This window comes from Pseudophryne corroboree, chromosome 3 (genome assembly GCF_028390025.1).
Source record: "Pseudophryne corroboree isolate aPseCor3 chromosome 3, aPseCor3.hap2, whole genome shotgun sequence".
Taxonomy (NCBI): Eukaryota; Metazoa; Chordata; class Amphibia; order Anura; family Myobatrachidae; genus Pseudophryne; species Pseudophryne corroboree.
Genome location: NC_086446.1, coordinates 579434326 through 579460632, shown reverse-complemented (window position 1 = coordinate 579460632; position 26307 = coordinate 579434326). Strand labels below are relative to the sequence as shown.

The 26307-nt window shown below is 44.6% G+C and overlaps 1 protein-coding gene across 2 annotated transcripts in view; it reads right to left on the bottom strand.

Annotated features, from left to right (window-relative positions):
* The window catches only part of LOC135056348 (transmembrane protein 150A-like), a 333474-nt gene that overhangs the window by 114757 nt on the left and 192410 nt on the right, over positions 1–26307 (bottom strand). For both annotated transcript variants that reach the window (XM_063961396.1, XM_063961395.1), the window contains exon 4: positions 16246–16313. In XM_063961396.1, the coding sequence (XP_063817466.1) occupies positions 16246–16313 (68 nt within the window). The remainder of the gene's footprint in view (positions 1–16245; positions 16314–26307) is intronic.

Here is a 26307-nt window from a genome sequence, read left to right as displayed (position 1 = left end):
TTAGAGAGAAAACCTGACCTGCGCCCATGCCCTGGTGATCTAGTGGGATCGCCTGTATCCACAGTGTCCACCGACAGCGCGCGCGGCCCGCCTCCCACTGACCGCGCCGGATCGCGATAAAGACCGGGTCCCGCAAGCGGGACCCACTTACCACCTCCCGAAGCACGGCCACGCGATCCTGGAGAGCCCCAGCCGTGTGTGTCTAACGTGAAGAAAACCGGAGCCTCCGCTGTAGGTACCCGGCAACCAGGGCTCGGGAGTGTACAGTGCCGCTGGGGAGAGCTGGAGCTGCAGCAGTGAATGTCACAAGACATTTACCACCTCTGCTGCCCTTGAAGTCTTCATTTTTTACTTCATAAAAAGCTTTTCTTAGGGCTGCTTGGAGCAGCCCCTCTGTTCAGTGCCTGCTTACTGCAGCACCAACTTACAAAACTGAGCTCCTGTGCTGGGGGGCGGGGTGATATAGGAGGCGGCGCTGTGCATTCTGGGAACAGTCAAAGCTTTGAGCCTGTTGGTGCCTCGGATCAAGATCCTACTCTACACCCTATTGACCAATCCTTGTGGAGCCCAGTGTACACCGTTGGTGTGGTGTATATTGGAGGATCTTGCTGTGGATCTTTAAACGAGCACCGGGGTAAGCAAAATTGGTATTGGAGTGCCGGTCTGGAAAAGCTTTATATATATATATATATATATATATATATATATATATACATACATACACATACATATATACACATACATATATACACACACACACACACACACACACACACACACACACACACACACACACAGTGTGGATGCGGCACTCTTGGCTGGTAAATCCCTATGTCACCATAATGTGGTAAAGAAATGTCTTATATTAAGTATATCATTATAAAACTTGTGTTGTTATGGTACAGCACTGCAAATCTCTGTCTCTTCTCAGTGTGTTGTTATGGTGATGGTACACAACACTGCCGCACTGTCGCAGTGCGCTGACGTCACATCCCACATCCGCCCACCGGGTGTGCGGTCCCGGGCAGGCGAGCGGGAAATCACTCGAGGTGTACAGAATAAAAGGTATGCAAGTTTTGTATTGTATTATAAACCCGACGACAGTCGCAGCGCCGACTGAAACGTTGCTGACACAAGTTTGATGTTGTGAGCTTTATTTACCAGCCAGGAGTGCCGCATCCACACGTTTATATACAATATTTTATGAGGGCACCGGCGTCAGTGTGATACAGATTCTGAGAGTACTGAACTGCAAGTGTGTGTATGTATATGTATATATATATATATATATATATATATATATATATATACATACATACATATACACACAGACATACATACATACATATATATATATATACGGTCCAGTAGGCGGCACTCTGGTAAATAATACATACAACAGCAGGTCTGCAGCAACAAATTTTCTTTGATAACAGCTCTATTTCTGGAGCGATTACCCTCTTAGATACATAGATGACGTGTTTATTATTTGGTCTCATTCTAAAGAGAAGTTCAGTAATTTTATTAATACACACAATAGGTCATAACATCCCATTAAGTTCACGTTGAATATGAGTAGTGAGAGTGTGCATTTCTTGGATGTAGCAGCACATTGCAAGGATGGCAGTTTGTCCACTGACCTATACCATAAAAGCACGGACCGTAACACTTTACTGCACTTTTCGAGTTTTCATCCTCTTCCAGCTAAATTGGGTTTACCATACTCCCAATTTCTGCGTGCCGTGAGGATTTGCAGTGACAAAAACAATGCCATTGCCCAAATTGATGGCATGATTATTAATTTTCGACAGCGGGGCTATCCTCTGAACAAATTATTGGAGGCCAAGGAGAAAGCTCTTAGTATGAGTTGGCAATCTCTTTTACAAGAGAAGGTAAAAAAATCTGGCAGCACTCGGTTGCCATGGGTTAATCACTACAATACTAATAGCAGGATGATTGCCAAGTCTGCTAAATCCCTATGGCCCATGCTTCAGACTGACAGAGATTTGAATTTGTCAGATACCTCGATTATGCCGACCTATACTAGGGGTAGAAATTTACGCGATTGGGTGGTGAAGACCGATGTGACTGGGCTACAATCCACCCAAAGCGAACAGAACATATTCTTATCTTTACGTAAGGGGTGTTTTAGGTGTCTCAACTGCACTACGTGCAGATCATTGCTCACGGGGAGTATATTCAATCACCCTTTTAGTGGTAGGAAATATACCATCAATTACAGACTTACCTGTACTACTAAGTTTATTATCTATTTGCTCAGCTGCCCATGCGGGTTACACTATGTCGGCAAAACCGACTGCACCCTGAGAGAACGCATGGCCAATCACAAATTGGCCATTAGAAAGGCTATTTTAAATGGGACGAGTGATCAACCAGTAGCACGTCATTTTGCTCTTGCGCGACACAGTATAGCATGCTTGAAATATATCATTATAGACCATGAACCAGCCAACTTGAGAGGGGGTAATCGGTCATTGCGGTTGCTGCAAAAGGAGTCTAAATGGATCCACGAGTTGCAAACACTTGCACCAAGGGGTCTCAATGAGACATTGGGGTTACATTGTTTTTTATAATTATACTAGGCTATGTGTGAGCTATTCCCCTTTAAATCATGCATATATCCTGTTGGTGTGATACTGTGTCATTATGCAGCCACTGCATCTGCGCTTGTTCTGCATCTGTTTTTAATCACCTGTCATGTTGTTGCATTGCATGTAACCATATGATTATTGTTTGTTTAATATTTTATGTATTTGTGTTTTGTTTGGCTTAGTGTGACGCTTCTGGTAGGAGGAGCGGCAGGATGACGTCATCTGTGGGCGTCTGAACGCCGGGTCCACGCCGGAGCTCACCACACATGGGGAGGGGATATAAGGTATGTGAACTTCGTATTGTTTGTAACCTGAGGACGAAGTTAATAAACTTCGAAACGTTGTTGCTGCAGACCTGCTGTTGTATGTATTATATACCAGAGTGCCGCCTACTGGACCGTATATTTGACCCGTAGCCATGCGGGTATAGGAGGGCACCGGGCACGAATCGTTTGTCAATGGTAGTGCTGCCGTCAAAACCTTATGTATGTATGTATGTATGTATGTATGTATGTATGTATATATATATATATATATATATATATATATATATACACACACATACATACACACACTGTTAGGGGTCCCCGAGTACTGGAGTTGAGGAACACTGGTATAGGGGAAGTGCTATTCTATATCAGGACAATTCTCCTTATTTATAGCTTTGTATCACTGTTATAGTGCCCTTAACAGCAAAGGCGCCACAGAGGTTCAGTCTGCGTAGGTGGTTTCTACCAGCAATGTTCTGATCTGGAAATTATACTATTAATTATATATTACTGAAACACAGGGGTAATTCAAAGAGTTACTGGAAATATTTTGGCTTTTGACTGATCAACCTTTTAGACTTTTATTAAAAAAACATGCTCTCCCTGGCTGGCAAAGTTAGACGTTTCTCAAAGTGTCTGAAATCAATCATGCTTCATTTTAAAACTATTTATACGAGTCTCTCCCTTCCTAATAGATGGAAACCCAAAACACGGGGGCAGAATATAAAGAAAACCAATGTAGAATAAGGGGAACTAGTGATCTCATAGTCCCACAGGGACTACTTGTAGTTTTGAACATTCATCTAAATGCAGTTAAGAAAAAAAATATTTTGTATGGAACATATGTTTAGCTCAAAATGATGGAAGTTTGTCAAGAAATATTTTTATATACCAGGCACTGACTGGGTCCTAAGTGGAGTGCATGCTTTGCTTTTCATGGAAGCAGGATACAGAGGGTGTTGGTGGCAAAATAAGAGCAGCTCTACATGTACATGGATCCTGGAAGAAGGTATATGCCACCCCACAACAGCACAGGAGAGCCTCTAGCAGGAGTCTCCAGAAACACAGGTGCTTCCTTTTGCCACTAGGCTGCACAGGCGGCTACCCAGACGTATACTAACCACAAGCATGCTAAGGAACAGTGTGTAAAGAGAGATATTACACTGGCTGGATTTCCTCTGAAGTAAACGGTCACAGCTGGCTTACTCAACAAGATGACTTGCATCAGAATTCCATTTCCTTCCTCATTTTTCCTTATCAGTTCTATAATGACAATGCAGTAAATAATTATAAACTATTTATCTTTGCTTGCCAATGGTCCATATTTTGACGCAGGTGCCGGTAATTTATATAATTGGCAAGAATGCTTCATTGCCAAAGGGATGGTTGTCTCCTAACATCTTGTGGAAGATCAGACATAAGATCTAGGCTCACACCGCCCTCTTGCCAGAATGGCAAATAAACCCAATTTCAAGCATATATAAAGATTCTTCTACAAGTGACAGTGTAGAAAGCAGATGTTGCCCATAATCACAACAACAGTGTTTGATTACATTTTGTTAACAGAACTAAAAAAAAATACAATTGGATTGATTGCTGTAAAACATCAAACATTCCTTTATGCTTAGCTAATTGTAGGTTTGTACAGGTTTCATAAATGTTTAGAACAGGCTGATACTCACAGGAACGCCAATGCTAAAGCCCCCTCCAGAACCAGAACTGGAAGGAGGCTTAGCTGAGGTAAATGGTGAATAGTGATGGTTGCCAGCAGCTGCCAATCTAAAAAAATAGTGCTAGTGTTCAGTGGGGTCTGTGTCATCCAGTGCACCAAATAGACTCAATGGTTGGCAAGGGTGTGTGGCTTCATGGGAAAAGGGCATGGCCATGCAGAATGCCCCCAATTTCATCAATCTGTAGGAGTGCCCAGTACTGGGGTGGGGGTGGGGGGTGTTGATGGGCATTTTCCTGTCTGTGTGTGTGTATATGTGTGTGTGTGGTGGGGGAAAGGGTGTTTAGGTGATGCCCATTCTCCCATCTGCGTGTGTATATATATGTGTGTGTGTGTGTGTGTGTGTGTGTGTGGGAGGGGGGGGGGGGGTTAGGCGACGGCCATTCTTGTGTGTGTGTGTGTGTGTGTGTGTGTGTGTGTGTGTGTGTGTGTTGGGGGGGAGGGAGGGGTTAGGTGATGGCCATTTTCCTGTCTGTGTGTGTGTTTATAATGTAATCCCGAATCCTGGGATTAAAAATAATGGGGTAGGATTGGCTTCCCTAGACATATGGGACTTGCACTGTTCAACCCCAACAGAGCGCAAATTAAATGCACAGTTGTATTAGGATCAGTTCATACAAGTGAACACTGTTTAAGTGATCACTAACACTTATATGTTCTATATATTTTTAGATAATTTTCTGCAGGCTATGAACCATAAATCACAATGTCAATTAACACAGGTCAGTCTTACAAAAGCATGACCTACAGAGTTATTTAAAGTAAATTAAGAAAAAGTATATTTTAAACACACAGCAAGTTACACAAATCTTATTTTTCCTAATCAATGTGGTTTAGGTGGGATTGCAAATGATTAGTAACAACATGAAACAAACCCACCACGCAGTAGCATGGGAGAGGGTCTCCCATTGCAGGCATCTAAGGAGCTGCCAACATGCAACTACAACCTTGTTTGTTATTTTATCTCAACTCTTCTGAAAACTATTATTTTCCTTTCGCGTAAAATGTGTTTCTTTCACACCGTTTATAACAGAACCTGAAATGTGGGACCGCACAGTGGGACTTAACAAAGACACTGCACCTCAACACCAAAACATCACGTTAAAAAGGATTAGCTATAATTGATCCCAGATCTCCATCTCACCCTTTGGCATGGAAAAGATATCACATCTGCAAGTAATATGTCTGACAGAGGGACTATTATCTCTCACCCACCTGCAGGAACAGTTCAACCTTCTCTTAAAAGATTTTTTACTATAATTAGAAATTTAGACATTGAGTGCAGGATGTAATGCCGCCCGAGTTCGGTGGCTGTGCGGGATGCCGGCCAACCTCTCATGTTTTTTAAAGGGGCAAATACTTACAAGGCAAAACCATGTTTTGTAAGTGATTGTCCCTTTAAAAGATGTCCGAGTTCGGCTGGCATCCCGCATAGCCGCCAAACTCTGCGGCATTACATCTGGCCCTTAGTATCTGAAGAAAACAAAATTCCACTCTAGAACTAACCGAACTTGGATACTAACAAAGCTCACAAAAGGTCAAGAGAAAAGGTAGCATCAATTAATAGAAAAGGCACAATAATCAACACCATGTTAGGTGGGAAGAAGACACCCTATACAAACCTGTCAACAGAACACCTTCTGAAACTAACCCTCATATGTTAAAGGTTTAAATCTTACAGATGATGATTAAACCATTAACTAGACTAGATCTAACCTCCGCCACTGCTCAATAAAATGTGGCCTAAACAACTTTTTTTGTTGCCACATGTGTGACAAAGTAGGAGACATCACACACAGGTTGTCTGGAGGCGTCCAGCCTGTAAAACACTGTGGAAAGAAGTCTACATACTCACTCAAATCACCACTACCCACCTCAAATCTCAAAAAGATACATACCAGCAACATTGGCAGCATTAGGCAAAAACTGAAAAAAGTCACCCCCCCTTCCCCACCACACTAGAGGATTGATACTATTATCCTGTACTGCTTTATCATGGAAGCCCTAGGTATTTCCAAGCCCACCACTGCTTCCTCTAGTATTAAAGAATGGTAGCTACAACAAGAATGTGGGACAGTTGGAGAATGCTCCTTGGTCAGTTGCTCCATTAAATCCATTGAATCACATCACACAGCAATGAACAACACAGACGTGATTATACCGCTCATTTTTCTGTATAATAAAATGTACCTGCCTAGGATTTCCCTGTGGATGTAGTATCCCACTCCATTTTTATTTTCAGTAGCCCTATATAACAAATAATATACAATCAAATCTATTTATGTGAAGGAAAAAATACTCTAAGCCTTGGACATTATGATTTCAGCTTAAAATTAAATTCCTCCCCCTTTCCCTAGAACGAGCTCCCTCGCTCTATGAGATTCTCTCCGACCTTGAAAGCTACAAATGACCACTGAAATTTGACCTGTTCATCAAAGTGTACCCTGCTATATAACCTAGTATCGAGGCTGCTCTCCCATCCTCACGCCTTGGCCACCTCTACCTCACTTACTTACCAGACCGTCAAAATTACTGAACATAACAGTAATGTCAGCACCGGCGGCTGTGAACGCCCAGACGGGGCAACACTTGAATTGCTTTGTCGAGCGACATCTAGGGTCGCCAGTGTGCAAAACACTTAACTCCCCCACAAACATGAGGAGCAGTGTTATATATATATATATATATATATATATATATATATATATACTGTATACATACACACACACACATTTATATATATTTTTATGGTCACCTCTAAACAATACTGCACATTTTAAAGTTTAGCTCCCAAATAGCCTCGCTGACCCAGTGTGTAAGGGAGATCTGTAGAATACACTCCTGGAGAATACAATGGCAATCACTCATCATGGAGAATAAATCTGCAATTCTTTAATTTTCAGATTCAAATATTTTGGGAAGTTGTATATACAAGTATTTGTTTTTACAATTTATTCTTTAGTTAAGGTTTTCCCCCTCTGTATGTGAAAACCTTCTGTCCATTGTAATGCAACTAAAGAAATCTATGGGAAATGCCAGCTAAGAGGAAGCGCTTTCCCCATTAAGAGCATGACATGGGCTTGTGCTGGCACAGAACAGTCTTCCTTATTAGGACTCCACAAGCTGGCCAGCAGTCCTGTAGCTGGGATAAGCTACAGATACGGTTTCACAGAAATAACGGTGGGAAGAATTTTCTTCTAATGCCTCAAATTCAGTACAGGTGGGAGAGGAAGGCCTGTACAAGGCGAGAGAGAGGAAGGACTGTGCAAGGCGAGAGAGGGGAAGGACTGTGCGAGGCGAGAGACAGGAAGGACTGTGCAAGGCGAGAGAGAGGAAGGACTGTGCAAGGCGAGAGAGAGGAAGGACTGTGCGAGGGGAAGACCTGTGCAAGGTGAGAGAGGAAGGACACTTGCCAGTAGGACCTTAAGATGATCACGTCCTGTCCACTCCCATAAGATAAACTGCTCTCCCAAGCATCTTGCTTGTCAGACAGACATCAGGAATGGAAGGAGCGGCTTCAAAGAATTTAAATATGAAACATTTTTCATGTAAGTGGACCAAAATAAATTTTCTGTATCCCTCTGGTTATGTGAGAATTTTAGATGTCAAGAAGGGTCCCATAATCCTCCCAGTACAGCACCCACAGATTGCTTACATCAACTGACCATAACCCAGTGGAAGCTCACATTCAGCAGAAACTAAATCGAAGGAAAACTTTATTTCTTAATATTTGAATAGATCATCCCTACATATCTAACATATACCTATGGCACTCTTGTGCTCTGTGATAGGATTTGTGGAGAATTTTTCTAATCAAACTTTAAATGACTAGTTTAAAGTTAAGCATTAACATTACTGTGTGCTATATGTAAAGAGTATGTGTCCACAGCATATAAGCCTTGCGTGGTGTGTGCCCACATGTTTTTCCTGGTGTGCCCTGAAAGTATTCCTGTTAGGTTTGTTAGGTAGATAGGCAGCTTTCTGCACTGTAATTAAAGGTGTGTACACACGGTAAGATTTTTTCATTCGATTCTGACTATATAGTCAGAATCGGATGAAAAGATAGTGCAGATCGCAAGGTGACAGTCACCTTGCGATCCCGATCCGATGCCGATGCGCGGCCCCGCGCGGTCGGCATCGGCAGAAAAAATAGGCTGTGCAGGCAAGTCAATCCTGACTATCTCTATAGAAGAGATAGTCAGGATTGACACTTAGCCAAAATCGCACATAGCCAGCATCGCAAGCACACTCATTATGTGCTTGCGATACTGGCTAAGTGCCGACCCGGCCCCCTGTCGCACGGTGAGAATCGGATAAGTCCGAATCTCACCGTGTGTATGCACCCTAATGGTTTACACAAACTTATCATAAAATGCATTTACTGAATTAAGGGACTAGAGATGTACAACATGACATGGCCTCTGAATAAGAGCAAGTTCATGGTTCTGAGGGGCAAATTTATCAACCTGGAGAAGGCATAAGGAAATGATAAACCAGTGAAAGGTGGGGCGTGGCCACGGCGGTGAACGGGTAGGAAGCAGGCTGGTGGAGCTCCCCGGATGAATTAATCCTGCATCTATCCTGGGGCCCTCTCTGAGGCTCAAACCCGGCCTAATATAGGGCACTGTCTGTGGGGAAGCGGTGGGCAGCGTTTGTGGACCTACTCCGGAGCTCCTAGCCAGCGCCAGCGGCTGCCCGACTCCTGGGCCTAGGCCGCCGACGGATCCCCGGGCTCAATTTACACTACACTGCCGAGGGCGCACGCGCACGGACCCGCAGCGATCGCGAGGATTTGGATCCCCCTGTGCCTGGGGAGAGCGGCGCCCCTCACCTGTGTCCCCTGGTGGAGTTTGCCGGCCGCTTCTGTCCCCCTGGAGCCTGGAATCGTGCTCCTTGTGCTGAGAGGGGAGAGACTGCACACTCCGGCGGCCATCTTGGCTGCAGCTTTTTCTTCATACATCCTGTGTGACTCTGCACTCGTGGGGACTGCAGGGCTGAGGGATCTACTCTGGACACGGATTGTCCTGTCTCTGTGGGCCACTATACAGTATATATTATACATTAGTGCACTGCCCCAGGCTACTCTGCCCCTTCCCCCCTCCTCCACAGTGTTCTCCTGTTGGATGCCCTGGAGCACTGCTGCCATTATACCTTCTCCCCTCTGCTGTGCTTTCTGACACTGAATACAGGGACCTTGAGTGCTGCCTTAGCCTTGTCATCATGGTGAAGGGTGGCCAGAGTGCGGCGGCGGCTAAACTGGAGAAGTATGCCCGACAGCCGGCTGCTCAGTCGGCGCCCCCGGCTGGGGCAGACCAGGGCGCGGACGTACAGCCACCTCCTCCTTCCATTCAGCAGGTCCTGGAGGCCATAGCGGCCAGCGAACAGCGTCTGTCGGACAAAATGGAGAAGGTGCAGTGTGACCTGTCCTTATTACGCCAGGATGTCCAGCGGGTCCGGGAGAGAGTGGGAGAAACGGAGACGCGGGTCTCTAATTTGGAAGACCTCAGCGGCCCCCTCCAACGGTCTGTCTCTGCGGTTACACAGCAAGTTTCTACACTGCAAACTAAACGCCTGGATATGGAGGGACGACTTCGCAGAAACAACGTCAGATTCGTGGGCTTGCCTGAGAGGGAGGAAGGGGCACATCCTGAGGAATTCCTGGAATCCTGGCTGACAGAAGCGTATGGCGTCGAATCCTTTACATCCCAGTTTGCAGTGGAGCGGGCGCATCGGGTGCCGTTCCGGCCTTTGCCCCCAGGCGCCCCCCCGCGGACATTTATAGCAAAGTTTCTACATTATAAAGACCGAGACTCTGTTCTGCGCCTGGGTCGCGCGAAGGGCCCTCTGATCCGAAATGGCGTCCGGGTGTCAGCATTTCCAGATTTCGCTGCAGATGTCCAAAAAGACCGGGCCCAGTTATGCCTGTCAAGCGGCGACTTCGTGATCTGAATATCCCCTATTCGATGTTGTTCCCCTCTCGGCTGCGAGTGGTGGCGGACGGGGAGACTAAGTTTTTCAACACTCCGAGGGAGGCGGCGGCCTGGCTGGACAGCTATGCTCCGGGCGCCCGCCAGCTGGCTCCGGACTGACGCCCAGCTACTTTTCTCCATGGGCCATAAATACGCAAGTACACGTACGGGGAGTTTCCCCTGGTCATCGTTGTTCTGGACATTGTTGAGCAGTGACTTTACATACAGTATTAAGGTTTTTTTTTTTCTTTCCCTTTGGGTCTGTTTGCTGCGTATAGCGCTGCCGTAGGTTTTTTTGGGCTACCTGGGTTGGTGGTTTGTTAGGGATATGTGTATGCCACAGTTCTGGGAGGTATACGGGGAGGGGGGATGTTGTGGGGATGCCGTTTATTTTTTTGATCTGTTTATATTTCTGTTTTGTATTGTTTTTCATATGATTGCTCATTTTTATGCGAGGTGAGGTCGTGCTATTTAAGGGGTTCCGGGGTAACACTCTGCAGGGGTGGGTGGGTGCCCAGACAATGCTGCTGTTTAGGCTTTCACAGGGCACTGCGTCTCGGACCATGCACGGTGCGACATGTCTGCTTTAAAGATTTTGGCATGGAACGTCCGGGGCATCAATAATAAAGTAAAGCGATCCCTGGTATTTAAAATGATTAAGAAATATGGCCCGGACGTTGTCTGCTTAAGCGAAACTCATCTGGAGGGAAATAGGCTGCTGTCGCTCCGTAGGCCTTGGGTGGGATGGGCGTATCATGCCTCCTCTTCCAGGGGAGTGTCGGTAATGATACGGAGAACCGTACAGTTTGAATTGATCACAGTAAGCACTGATCCATACGGCAGGTTTGTGTTTCTGGAATGTAAGCTGAACTCCCGTGCCTTTTTTATTTTATCTGTCTACATCCCCCCCCCCATTTTCATATGATGCTCTGCAGAAAGCCGCATCGTTTATTGCTTCATCCCCCCATACTCCTGTTATATGTCTGGGGGATTTTAATAATGTGCTGGATGTCTCCCTGGATAGATGGAGGTCCTCTCGAGGTCCGGGGGCAGGAGGTGGGCAGCCAACTTCTCACTCTCACTCTAAGTTTGCGGATGTTATAGATAGTATGCAGTGGGTAGATGTTTGGAGAGTTCGGCACCCTACACTTAGGCAGTACTCATGCTTCTCTGGTACGCATGGCACATTCTCCAGAATCGACCTGGCCCTGGTCTCGCCCGGGCTTTTACCTAATGTAACGGATGTTCATTATGAGGCGCGCGAGGTGTCCGACCACTCGCACATGTTGTCTCTTGACGTGGAGTGCCGGAGGGGACAGTCTTATTGGAGGTTGCATCCATCCTGGCTGATTCAGTTGGGAGAATGCCCGGATTTAAAGTCCAGGTGGGAGGGCTTTTTTGCGGATAATGTGGGCTCGGCTCCGATGCATATTGTTTGGGACACATTCAAAGCATACCTGCGTGGCACACTGATTGGTAAAATTGCTACCCGCAAGTTGGAATACAGAGCGACGGAGCGACAGCTTGAGTGTGACTATAGAGATCTAGAGACCAGATACTTGGCGGAGGGCACCTCCGCTCTGAAGGTGCGGTGGATGTCAGCTAAGGAGGCTTGGCTGGCTCACCTCTCCGACAAGAATGCACGCTCCCTCCTGTTTAGGGCAACTAATATTTATATGCAGGCAGACAGGCCGGGTAGTTTATTGGCTCATCTGGTGCATTATGATCGTCCTGGGAATACGATAGTGCAGATGTCTGGCCCTGACGGTTCCATGGTGAGCAATACCCCTGACATAGTACAGCTGTTCCTTTCGTACTTTAGGGAGATTTATGATTCTCAGATGACGTGCTCCGAGGGGGACTTAGATTTGTATTTATCTAATATACCCCTTCCGGAGCTTTCCCATGAGGCTAGGGCTTCCTTAGATGCGCCCTTGACTTTAGAGGAAGTGACTGCGGCGATAGGAATGTGTCCCGGTGGTAAGTCTCCGGGAAGTGATGGTATTCCCACTGAGCTGTACAAACAGTATGTGCAGTTCTTTGGCCCAAAACTACTTGAGATGTATTCGGATATATTTGCCTCCCTCAATGTGCGAGGCGGTTATTATTGTACTGCCAAAGCCTGGCAAGGACCCCAAACTGATGGAGTCCTATAGACCAATCTCCCTTATCCCTACCGATGCCAAGATCCTGGCTAAAATCCTTGCGGTACGGCTTAACCTGGTTATCCAAACGGTAATACATCGGGATCAAACTGGCTTTATGCCCGGGAAATCCACGTCCATCAATTTGCGTAGGCTCTATACTGTATTACAGGCTCCACACGATTTCCCCTCAGACGCGGTCGTAGTATCGCTGGACGCGGCTAAGGCCTTCGACAGCGTTGAATGGCCCTACTTGTGGGGAGTCATGAAATATATGGGCTTTGGTCCTAATTTCATACAATGGATCAAACTACTCTATCAGAATCCAAGTGCCAGGATCTTGGTCAACGGTTATATATCCTCCTCTTTCACCTTGACTAGGGGCACCAGACAGGGATGCCCCCTTTCCCCCGCCTTATTTGCCATAGCCATCGAACCCCTGGCTTGTCTGGTTAGGTCGCACTCGGACATTGGGGGAGTTGTTACGGGCCCCTGCACTGATAAAATAGCCCTTTATGCGGACGACCTGTTGCTGTTCTTACATGACTATGCCGTGGATATGCCTGTAGCACTGCAGGTCATAGAGACCTTCGGCGGCTTCTCAGGTCTCCGTATAAATTGGTCCAAATCATCTATACTGCCCATCATGGGCTCTCCTCCCCAGGTCCCGAAAATATCCCTGCCACTGTGTTGGACGAGCCAGTTTAAATACCTGGGGATCCAGGTTACTAACGACCCCTCGGACTTTGTGCCCTTGAACCTATTGTACACATGATTGTACGTAAGTCAAGGGCCTGGTGTAAACTTCCGCTGACAACAACGGGTAGGGTTAGCCTTATTAAAATGATAGTTTTGCCTAAGCTACTGTATGTTTTTTCACAATCCCCTGTGTATGTCTTCCCGGCCTTCTTCAAGAAGTTAAACAGTATATTGACATCACTAGTATGGGCCAATAAAAGGCCTAGAATTAAGTTGACTACCCTTACTAGACAAAAAGCAGACGGGGGACTGGCCTTGCCTCACTTTCAACTGTACTATTTTGCGGCCCAGCTAGCTCACATTGGCATTTGGTTGCGGGGGGGGGGGGAGAGGAGGCCGAGTTATGTTGGGCATTTCTCAGGTGCTATTACCCGGACCTTTCCCCGGCGCAGTTATTGGTGGGAGGTAGCGCTTCCCGGTTGTCTCCTCCTATTGTGTTTCAGGCCATGAAGATTTGGCTGGCCTTGACGGGCATGTTTGGATATGATGGTATGGACCCGGATACTCCTCTCTGGCACTCCGCGTCGCTTCGTGAGTTGGGGTCTTTGGAGGGCGTGGGGGTATGGGCCCCGTACTCGGTGACTTCCATGCACCAGCTGTATAGCGACGGTGCTCTAAAATCCTTTCAGCACCTGAAAGAGGAGTTTGGTCTCCCGAACTCCTACTTTTACAGGTATTTGCAACTCCGACACGCCCTACAAGCACAGTTTGGGGATTCTTCCCCGGCGCTCCTCCCCTTCCCCATTAAGACCTTTTTAAGTGCATTGGACAGGGTCAAGGTGATATCATTCACCTACTCGTACCTTCTTGCAACAATTCATGCAGACCCGCTCTCAAATCTTCGGGAACGTTGGGAGCACGACTTAGGCCCTATAGATGCGGAGGAGTGGGGGGTTGCGCTGGGGAACTCGGGTCAGGTCACCAAATCACTGCGGTTCCAACAAATTCAATTCTTTATACTGCACAGATCGTATATGACGCCGAGCAGATTGGCCAGATTCAGGGCTGGTGGTGCTGCCACTTGTCCTAAATGCGGGACTGCTGGCGGATCATTCTGGCATCTAGTGTGGGAGTGTCCGTCCTTGCAGGTGTTTTGGGCTGGGGTCGGGTCGATTCTGGAACATACAGGGATACCAAGAGGCATGTTGACTCCGGGATTCTGCATTTTGGGGATGGGAGAGTCTGATTCTGGGCCCCGGTGGGAGGGATTGTATGCTTGTAGCATTTGCGCCCTTGCTAAGGTATGCATAGCGCGGACATGGATGGCCTCACATTCTCCTACGATGTCTGCATTTAAAGCCTTGGTGAACGACACCGTATTGAAAGATCGGTATGTTTATATGAAAAACAATGCTCTCTCCAAATACGTGAAAATTTGGTCCTTTTGGATCAATTCTAGATATTCCACCCCTGCCCTTAAGCTTTGAGACGTATTGCGCCTTATCAGTGCCCTGATTCTCTGGGATGTGAATAGCCGACCTGGCGCCCCCGCCCCCCCCCCCCCCCCCCCGTATAGGTATTTATATTATGTGGATTTTGTACCTCGCCTCGCATGACCACGATTGATTTGTCTTAATTTACTTATGCTTTCGTTTTGTTGTTATCATTTATATATTTTATTTATTTTGATAATTATGGTTGTTTTAGGTATCTTTGTTTGGAGTACCAGGCCGTATCTGGCCTTATAGTTGGGGGGTTAATTGAGCTAGTTTGGGGAGAAATGAGAAAATCTATCATGAATGTGTTGGCATTTCTTTTCAGACTTCGAAAATCGCTTTGTGGGTTGTTATTAGATGGCCTTATATCCGCCGGTCATGCTCAAATATGGGTGTATATGGTGTGGCGGGGCTATGCAAATTATAAAAGTTATGTAATGTCACCGGATTTCCCGGCATACACTGAAAAGTCTGTACTTCTTCCATTCTGCTGAATAAAAATAAAAATAAAAAAAAATAAAAAACCAGTGAAAGGTAAGAAAGGTGATAAACACCAGCCAATCAGCTACCATATGCAAATTAACACTTAGGAGCTGATTGGCTGGTGCATTATCACCTTGCACTTAACACTGCTTTATCACTGGTGTATCACTTCCTTATGCCTTCTACAGGTTATGCCCTCAGTCCTTAAATTACATGAAATGGAACAACTGCGTTTTTTTTTGTTTTTGTTTTTTTATTCCCAGGCAATTACAGCATAATTCCATTATATTCAGATGTTCTGTTCAGAGACAAATGCCAAGGACTAAATGTTTTCTACCAACATAAGACCCTTTACAGATAGCAAAATAAGACTGCAAGAGTTTTCAATCATACCAAAGATACAGAGCAGAATATCATGCCCACAAAACGCCATAGGACCCATTTATCTTGCATTTAAGTGAAAACTGGCATCCAGCAGCAGCGACAAAAAATCTCAAACTAGGTTACAAAACCAGACTGGATAAGGAGGGGCTGGTACATGGACTAGACTCACTTTTGCTGACCCCGGTTCTTCAGTCAGACAGAGGGTGTGTTGTACAGAAATATTTATAAATTGGTTACAAGATTTTGGAGAATATGTACCAAACCTTCTAAAGAGGACAGTTTGAGAAGTAGCCCATAGAAACTAATCTGCTTCTAGCTAACACTTTATATAATGCACTTGATAAATGATCCTGATTCCTAGAACCTCATTGGATGCTATGGGCAACTTCTCTTCCTCTCTTTAATGCATCCCCCCCCTACATAATGCATGTTATTAGGTTATTGGAAGAGATCCACTTACCCATAAATGAGCCCAAACTGCATATGAGACTAAAGAAGCAGCTCTCCGGAGGAAGGTTTCCACATTTGCTAAAAGAAAGAAATATATATCAGTTTAATAGACGGAAATAGCTTGCTACAAGAGACTACACAAACGTGCATGTCACAGCAAATATGATCACTAATCAATTAAATTAACTGACCCCATAAAATGATGAAAGAAAGAGCAATTGGCTAATTATCCATCTTACTGAAAGTCATGTTTCACAGTGCATTATTATTGTCCCTTTAAAGCTGTTCAGGAGCACTAAAAAGGAGATGTTCTTAATTATATGTGTTACATTCTATACAAAGCAGTTCTCCGGAAACAAGGACAAAATCATGTAAACTACTAATACTATAGTGGTAATCTGACACACAAATGCTCTGAAAATAAACCCTAGCCATGTATAGTTAATAAAAAAAATAATGTAATAAAACCAATATGATTGATTTGGAAGCTTTCTTTATATTAGAAAGATCATCACAGGCAGTGGTGAATTCCCATTAGGCACGTGAGGCACGCCTATGGGCGGCACTTGTTTGGTGGCGTCACTTGGATGCTTCTGTTGGTAACGTCAACACAAAAAAGTTTAACTGCAAAATATTTCAACTGTGTTGTACCATATGCCATCTTGAATGGATTGTAAACGGGTAGGACACATAGGTGCCGATTTATGATTTTGCTGGTGGGTGCTCGGCGAGAGCAGGAATGAACGGGCAGCCGCGGCAGTGACTAATGCCCATTACAAATTATGCAACACACAGTAATGCCCATTACACATAATGCAACACACAGTAATGCCTTTTACACATTATGCCTCACACCGTAATGCCCATTACGCAATATGTCACACACTGTAACGTCAATTACATATTATGCTACACAGAGTTATGGCTCTGACACCATTTTATGCCCCACACACAGTAATGCCCCTTACAAATGATGCCACACAGTGAAGCTTCTGATTACTTTTAAATTACCTGCCTGTTGTCAGGTGTTTCATGCTCCGGGTTCCATACTCGCTGGGGGCTCCTGAGTGTTGCCAGGGGTCTCCAGCACGTTGCCAGGGGTTTTATGCGCATTGCCAGAGGCTTAATGAGTGTTTTGTCAGCAAAGTATGGGAGGGTGGGTGCGGACAGTCATCACTAAGTATACTGTGCTGCTAGTATGCTGCTAGCCCAGGGGCAAACGCAGGATTTTCCTGGGGGGGGGGGGGGTTCCGTATGTGATTGTTAGGAGTAAATGCTGGATTTTAGGGGAGACGTGGTGGGTGAGTTTCATGCACGTTACATAGAACACATACATGTACACACTCAAACTCACACATATAAACACACAAACACAGAACACACACCCACACCTACATACACACACATAGAACACAAACATAACACAAACACATAGAACACACACACATAGAGCACAGACACATCTACATATACACACACACAGAGCACATACATACACACACTTAAATGTGATGCCCTGATGGTATGCCCCATGATGGTGCTGTAGCCAAATGAGATGTGCTACCGCCGGGCTTGCAGGAGCTCACAAACAAACATTTGGGCGTCCCCTGCATACGCAAAGCCCCCGCAGCGGATTGAGAAGCGCTGGGGCTGCGGAAGCCCTTCCGCACATTGCAGTGTAAAAAAAAACAAAAACTTAAAATGCCCGCCACCGGGGAGACAAGCACTAGAGATCAAATGTGACCTCTAGCGTCTGTCTCCTCCTTGGCAGCGGACATTTTTGGTTGGTCTTTTTATACTGTAATGTACGGAAGCCCTTCAGCAGCCCCTAGCGCGTCTCAATCCACTGCGGGGGCTGGCTTTACTGGGTGGCTGGATCTGTGGGTGCTCCTCGATGTCCGTGGGTGCTTGGGCCCGGGAGCACCCACAGTATCGGCACCTATGGTAGGACATGTATATACGGGATGCAGTTAAAATGCCTGCTGTCAGGATCCCAAGGTTCAGGAGACAGATACCAGAATCCTGACAGCCATCATTTAACCGACGGACGGAAGCCCGACACCTGCCAGGCATTCCAACTTGGTTGGCGAGTCCATGCGACCAACCTGAGTTAGAATAGAACTTGTGGCGAGCGAAGCGAGCCCGGGAAGGAACTTGCTGCCGGGATTCCAGCAGACGGGATGCCGCTGTTGGTATACTGACAGTCAGCATCCCGTCTGCCGGTATATCATACCGGAACTGTACATACTGCCCCTGTATGCTGTCCCACTTCGTAAATATGTATACATAATTAATAATAAAACAATTTCATACTGACTTTTTTTATTATTCTTTTAATTGGCTATCATCAAGTGATGGCTTACAACAAATCAATAAAAATAATACAATTAGACAGTCGGGGGGGAGAGGTGCCATTGCAGCTAGGTGCAGCCTCACCCCTAAATCTGCCCCTGATCGTAGGTTGCATGGACACTTCTCTACAAGGAGAAATTCAACCACCTACTACCCGAAAATGTGAGATACAAGTAGAAGCAGAACAGATCATTCCTGGAGCCAGGCTGCACCAGGCCTGAATTAAATAAAATATTTATCATCTTCAAAGCTTTTAGCTGGGAGGATTTTTATAGCACAAGATTAACCTTTCACCTAGTTTCCAAGCAGTGGAGACAGGAAACCATTGTGAGGACCCATGTCTCCAAATATTACTTTAACACTTTCACAATCTGGTAATAAGGTTCACAAAAGATGATGTATTTATTTTTAACTCACAAGTCATACACATTTAAAACGACATAAATCAGCATCAAAAATCAGAAATGCAATCCAAGACAAGAGTGCTAGCACATAAAGCCTCAAACTCTGAGCATTATTTTCACCTAATGGTAATGTACATTCTGAATGCCTATTAGAGAGGTACTCTGATATCATAGGAAGAGAGATAATGTAAGTGAATGGGTCTGTACATACATGAAACCTTTCAGACAAGCACTTGCTTTGTATAACATCATTGCTTGTGGCTCCAAAACTGGGTGCTGGAGCACCGCAGACCAGTTCCAAAGAAAATTATTTCTGATCAGTGCAGGAGTCTGCCAATTATAAAGACAAAACAGCAGGGCAACAATTTCCACCAACACAATGCTGAACCAAAGGATGACATATAAGCACAAATTACTTAATTTTATTTTATGCCGATTGTCTCAATAAGAAACGGTTGTCCTATTTGCCATGATAAAAAAAATTTAAAAAAAATGTTGAGACTCTAGCAGGCAATTTGGCCAATTCCATTACTTTTTTTGACGCTCAAAGTAATGGGCTACCGTCTGAGTAATTCAATCGTGCGCCCGTTACTTCTGACAGGACCAAAAGCACCGGGTTTAGCAGCGCAAAGTGGCTAAACCCTATTAAAGCCCTGCCCGTGCCGTAAAAAGTGCCGTTTTGGTGTCCGCACAGGACACTATCGCACATTTCTATTCGCCACCTCAGGAGACAAGCAAATATGTTGGTGAACACTGCACTCGCACCCAAACAACAGAACAATTGAATTGCTGCCAACAGATGCCCAAATAACAATTGAATCGCCTTCAATGAGACCAATGACATTGAGTATTTAAGAATCTTAATTGCAGAGAAACTTTGTGATGAGATAATTAATGCACAGTTAAAGTGAGGAAAATCTACAAGGTTTTGCCTACTGTACATTAATCATCACGTGTATGAGTAGTCCTAGTAGTTCTGAAACGGACAATTATTTTCTCTCAAAGATAGCTATTATAGAGTGTAAGTAGCAATAAATATTGTTGTGTAAGTTGTGTTACAAAACTGCAGGGAACTATAATGACTAACATGTATCTCTTCCGTGTTTGAACCAAGACTCGACTCTAGCCGACTGAATAGGATGGAGAGACTATGGGGTCTAGTCATAAAAATACTGAAGTGGGTCACAGTAACTTTCAAAAACAGAGTGCATCATATTGATGCAATAAATCTTGAAGTTACCGGGTGGTTATATAATACTTATCCATCTAACAATGTTCCATGATATTCAGCCTCCTCAGCGAAGCAATGGATCAGTGCACTTTGTATAATACTACATCAGTGTCCTGGGATCCAGTGAAGATGTAGCCTCCTGTCATAGGCAAACGCAGGGGGGGTGGGGGAGGGGTCGGTTTCAAGTTGCCTGGAACCCCCCCCCCCCCCCCCCTTCCCCTTTCTTGGCAAATGGTTCAAATTATGACAATAGCAATGGTATATAATATGGTTAGTAGAGCTACAACCACATCATGCAGTTTAAGAAACAGATCAGAGCTAATAGTGTTCATTATTAATACTGTAGTCCATGTTCCGCAGAGTGGGAGATTGTGGATTGCATTTGGAAACCCCCCTTTAGAAACCCTGCGATTGCCACTGCCTGTATTTGGGGTTCCGCCAGCAGCCCTGGCTACTGTTACAAAAAAAAAAAAAAAGCGACTTTCCCAATAAGTTCATGCAATCCCCTTGCTTAAACTTTGCGTCTCTCTTCCCAGCAGTAGCAAGCCATCCCCACTGTTGCAGTTCAACAGCACCAGGATGCCCCGGCCTGACTCCGCATCATTCATGACTTGGTAGTGGACTCTGTGGGCGCCCTCTGGTGGCGGCCGTGGAAAAAACATTTGAATCTGCCCGTGTCTCCATCTGGTGCTGTAATTGCACCCTGGTTTTTTACGTATTTATTTTGACTGTTAAGACACCTCAATAATTCTCAGATTGTAGCAGCTGGCTGTGGCCATGAGAAGTGCCCTCACGGGTCTGCGTTAGACATAAACAGATGGATAAGTTGTAGATACTTCAGTCAGTGCAGTAGACTCTCTACTTGTCAATGAGCCAGTGATAAATGGCTTTGCCCTGCTGCATGAATAGATCGCTATGGTTCTCAAATACTGTTCTAACCTGTAAAATAAAAAATTATGCTTTAAACATAAACTCCCAAAACCTAAAATCATTATGAACTACGTACAGCTGCAAAAGATTAAATAAAAAAAATAAAAAAGTTTGTATTGTGTTTCACACCATGTGCAGCTACAGTATATCTGGCTTTGTAGGAGGTGGAAGCAGAAATCTATAATCAGACTGTAGCGAATGGATCATGGACCAGACTGAGGAAATGTTTTTTTAAATTTTTTTTATAAATGTAAACCCATCATCACCATTTCCAGGAAGGTAGGAGTGAACAGCATCTGTGTGCAATCTAGAAGCAGCCACCCTTAATGTTGTAATACCAGTCACAGTGGAAAGAGATACTCAACTAAGTTTAATTTCGATTATAAATTACATGTAATACACATTTATGAGGGTTACACTATCTCCTTCAAACACCAACTCTGTACAGGGAGTTACACATACATAGATCCGCTGCTACAAAAAAAATTATGAGACATAAAAGTGAAGGGGAGGGGATGGACAGAGTGCAGGACCCATCAATGAAATATGTAGGGATATACAGTAGCAACCATGAAACTTTAAAGTGAGATGTTGCAAAGAAAAACAAAACAAAAACAACATTTCAACATGTCCCATAGATTAGCCAAAACTATGCAATGCAAGTGGGTACAAAATCAGAAGTCAAGCCGTGAAAATACCACTGGGAGGCACTGCAAGGTGCAATTGGCATCAGATGTGGCAAAGGCAAAGAGGCACCGCTCACAGAATGCTGCAGTCAGAAACACACAACATCAGACTCTATACAAGGAGAGGATCAGGAGAAAAACAAAGCTTGGTACGCACCTGTACAATCAGACTTTTAATGCAGTTTTACAATCAACTTCACTCCCGTTTGGAAGTCCCTACCACAGTGCCAATACGTGCGTATATACCTGAACAATCTAACTTGCAATCTTTGATCGCAACAGTATAAAATATTGGATGAAAAAACACGAAGGCATCAGTGCATACACACTTCACTTCTAGTCTGATATCACTCCACTGAATTGGATGTATATTAAACAACACATAAGATGCAATCCTTAATTTCAACCAGTTTTCATCCGGTAAAACATGATCGATGGTACGTACACACTCTTGCGATATCGTATGAACAGGTCGAAATAAGAAAAACGTCCCGATGATTGTAAAGGTGCGCACACCGATTTAGTCAGGTGGAAAGGTCAAGCAAGCAGACGGGGAGAGCAAAGCCAAGAGATAAGATGCATGGCAGGCTGCAGGTAAAGAAGGTAGCCCAGTGAGAAAAACTGGAGAGAAGAACCACAATGAACTATTGAAAACTAAAAATGATGGAGAGCACAATAAATACAGTTTCCCCAGGATACAGGTGTATAAGGAAAGGCTGTCTTACTTTTCTCCTTGTTTTTTGGATTAACTGCACACTCAAAAAAAAAAAAAAAAAAAAAAATTGTAGGAAAGGTAATATTAAACAAACAAGTAATCAAACGGGTTTATGTGCTTGAATTAAAATCGGGTTAAGTAGGGTACATACATGGAAAATGTAATACAAGTATTCTAAAATCTGCTCACCATTTTCCACAAATATCCTCCCACACGTCACCTATCTTCATTTCCTTTTTCTCAAAGAAGCCACAAAAACCTTACCAGTCCACAACTTTCCTCCTACAGAGCAGCCACTGACACTAACCTAAATAGATTAACTCTGTATGGTAATAAATGTAAAAGAATGCCACCTTTTGTCAGTACATACTATACAGCGCCTTCTTATGTGAGAAGAATTACAAAATAATTGTTGTGAGACCTTCATTCACAATCCGTTCTTTGCTGATGCAGTAAAATATTTGTTTGGTATCCAAACTAACATCTTTAAATCAGAAATTTTGATACTTTCATTATATAGGCCTAACATATTAAGATTCAAGATTATATAAAGATGCAGAAATACTATTATAACCAAGGAGTATGGATCATAGGGCCGACCTGGAAAAGGTCGACAGTCACTACAATGACCCCAAAAGGTCGACACGTGAAAAAATGTTGACACAAAAATGTCAGCATGATGTTGGTGTTTTTTTGTGCCGTTTACGCCATAAAGTCACTGGAACCCCCAATTAGTGCACCTGGTCCCATGCTGCGGGCAGGTTACTATTCCCAATCATAGTCCACATGAATGGTCAAGTATGAAAAATGTAAAACAAACCCCCCCCCCAAAAAAAAAAAAAAACCCAACCCGTTTCTGCATGAATTTCTTACATTTAGAGAGCAGAAGTATTTAACACAGGAAATATTGCAAATATTGAATTTGTGTACTACTGAATACCTTTTTCCCCAGTCTTATATGCACAGGCGGAACTGCAGGAGACAATGGAGTCATTCGCCGCCGGGCATCATTCACCACAGGGGGCACTTCCTCCATTGTTCCCCGTTCCGTATGTAGCCTGCTATTTCACCTGGGTCCCCCTTCGTGGTCTGCATTATTCACATATGCAGAGGCGACGGGTCCCAGGAGACAGAACCAGCAGGTCCCGGCGAAGGGCAGAGGCTGCGAGTCCAAAGGGACCATAGGCAGCGGCTCCCAGCGGAGGGCAGAGGCGGCGGGCCCCAGGGGACTGAAGGCTGCGGCTCCCAGCGGAGGGCAGAGGTGGCGGGTCCTAGGGGACTGAAGGCTGCGGCTCCCGACGGCGGGCAGAGGTGGCGGGTCATAGGGGACTGAAGGCTGTGGCTCCCGTTGAACGGCAGAGGTGGCGGGTCCCAGGGGACTGAAGGCACCTGCTGCGGCTCCTGGCGGAGGCAATTGTGGCTCCCAGGGAAAAAATAATGCACGGTACCTGTAGGGCTGACTCACTCGGGAAGAAAAGTACCCTCACTGCATGGTGCAGCCTGCCCCTGACAAGTGTGTCTACATCTAGGGTACTTTGTGGCACTTACTAGGCTACCCCTCTGTGTGAGAAAGAGAGAGAGAGAGAGAGAGAGAGAGATTATATATATATATATATATATATATATATATATATATATACATATATATATATATATAGATAGATAGAGCGAGAGATATATATATGAGAGAGAGAGAGAGAGAGAGAGAGAGAGAGAGAGAGAGAGTTGTAGACAAATGGCGGCACTCTGGAGTCTGTTGTAACAAGTGTAAAAAATCTGGTGCTGTTCAATTGACGTTTCTGGGTACGAGCCCTCGTCTTCAGGACAGACACACACACTAGTAGAGGCATGGCTTGCTAGACGTACCCGCCTCCAAGCTGACCACCGGTCTGTGCCTTCAGCCTGTGTTGGTGTCCCGACGAGCCGTGGCATTGTCCCATAAGCCGCTGGTGCGGTGTGAGCTCCCGGTTCCCAGTGCAGCACAGCTCTTACCGGCAGGGAGAGATTGGAGCTTTCATTTTGTATACATCATGTGGTAACCAGTCCACACGGGTACGAGTCTCATTCATTTAATGTGGATTCCATGTCACAGTGATCCAATGTGTTAATGTGGATCCTTTGCTAAAGGGATTTTACCTGTTTTAAATAAAAGTGATTTGCACTATGGGGGTAATTCCAAGTTGTTCGCAGCAGGAAATTTTTTAGCAGTTGGGCAAAACCATGTGCACTTCAGGGGAGGCAGATATAACATGTGCAGAGAGAATTAGATTTGGGTGTGGAGAGTTCAATCTGCCATCTAAATTGCAGTGTAAAAATAAAGCAGCCAGTATTTACCCTGCACAGAAACAAAATAACCCACCCAAATCTAACTCTCTGCACATGTTATATCTGCTCCCCCTGCAGTGCACATGGTTTTGCCCAACTGCTAAAAAATTTCCTGTTGCGATCAACTTGGAATTACCCCCTATGTGCGCCCTCTCCTTCTGTTTCTGTATCTACAGTATCTCACTCCAGGAGTCTGGAGTTTCTACAGGAGGGGTGCAGCAGTTTTTGAAAGGCTATAAACCCAGTGCTATATCCCAGAGTTTTGACGACCTTGAGGATTCTTTTCCATTTTCTAAGTGGAAACTGAACATTGACCAGCGCACCTGTACACCATTTTGTTGATTATATAATATATAGGGCTCTCCCTCTGTAACCTCCTGCTAACTGAGTTAAGCTTCTTCTAATTTTTAAACTTGAATATATTTTTTATACCTGCTATTTTAGTTGAGGACTGATTCCTCTTTTAGTTCGATTTATATTTTTAGTAGGCTATTTTACTTTGTTTCTTAGATACTGTGCTAGAATAAAATGTTATTGTTATTTTTATCCTATACGTACACTTTTCTTAATAATGTGTGCACTATAGTTTGGGACACCATTGGTCGCTTGAACCCTTACACTGTGCTACATATATAAACGGTCAGAATGCTAGCAGTCAGAACCCCGGCACCGGAATCCTGACCTACGGCCAAATGCCAGCACCATAACTCCGACAAAAGCAGGAATGCCGAAGCCAGTATACCGTCACCTGGCAACTCAATCATACGTATGCGCCCCACTGTACTGTTAACCTGCGGAGCCTTTAGGTACCCCCGGGGAGGGTTAGGCTGTGGGAGGGGGGAGAGGGTAAGGTTTAGGCTGCTAGGAGAGGGGCTAGGTTTAGGCACCACCGGGGAGGGTTTGGGTTAGATTCTCTCCTTTGGGATGCCACGGTCGGTCTTTTGACTGCTAGCATCCCAAATGCTGGTAAAGCGTATCACACCCAGTGTGTGCGTGTGTGTGTGTATGAATGATATATATATATATATATATATATATATATATATATATATATATATATATATATATATATATATATATATATATATATATATATTTATATACTCCAAAAAATGAATAAGATGGCGCTAATACTCACTTCCTTACTTAACCAGCAATGCAATTGACCACATCAATGAATAAATAATATCAATTTATTAAAAGCACATATTGCTAAAAGTGATGACTCTTTCACAAACACATGGCAATGATTAGTGTCAGATGATGAAATGAATGGTATGTATTCGGTCTTCCACCCTGACGCGTTTCGTCCTTAATGGACTTCTTCAGAGGGATGATCAATACAGCTATACAATCCAAAATTGACAATCATAGAAATCTTCAGGTCCTTAGACCATTTACCAGTACAGGTTTGTATGACAATTTTAAA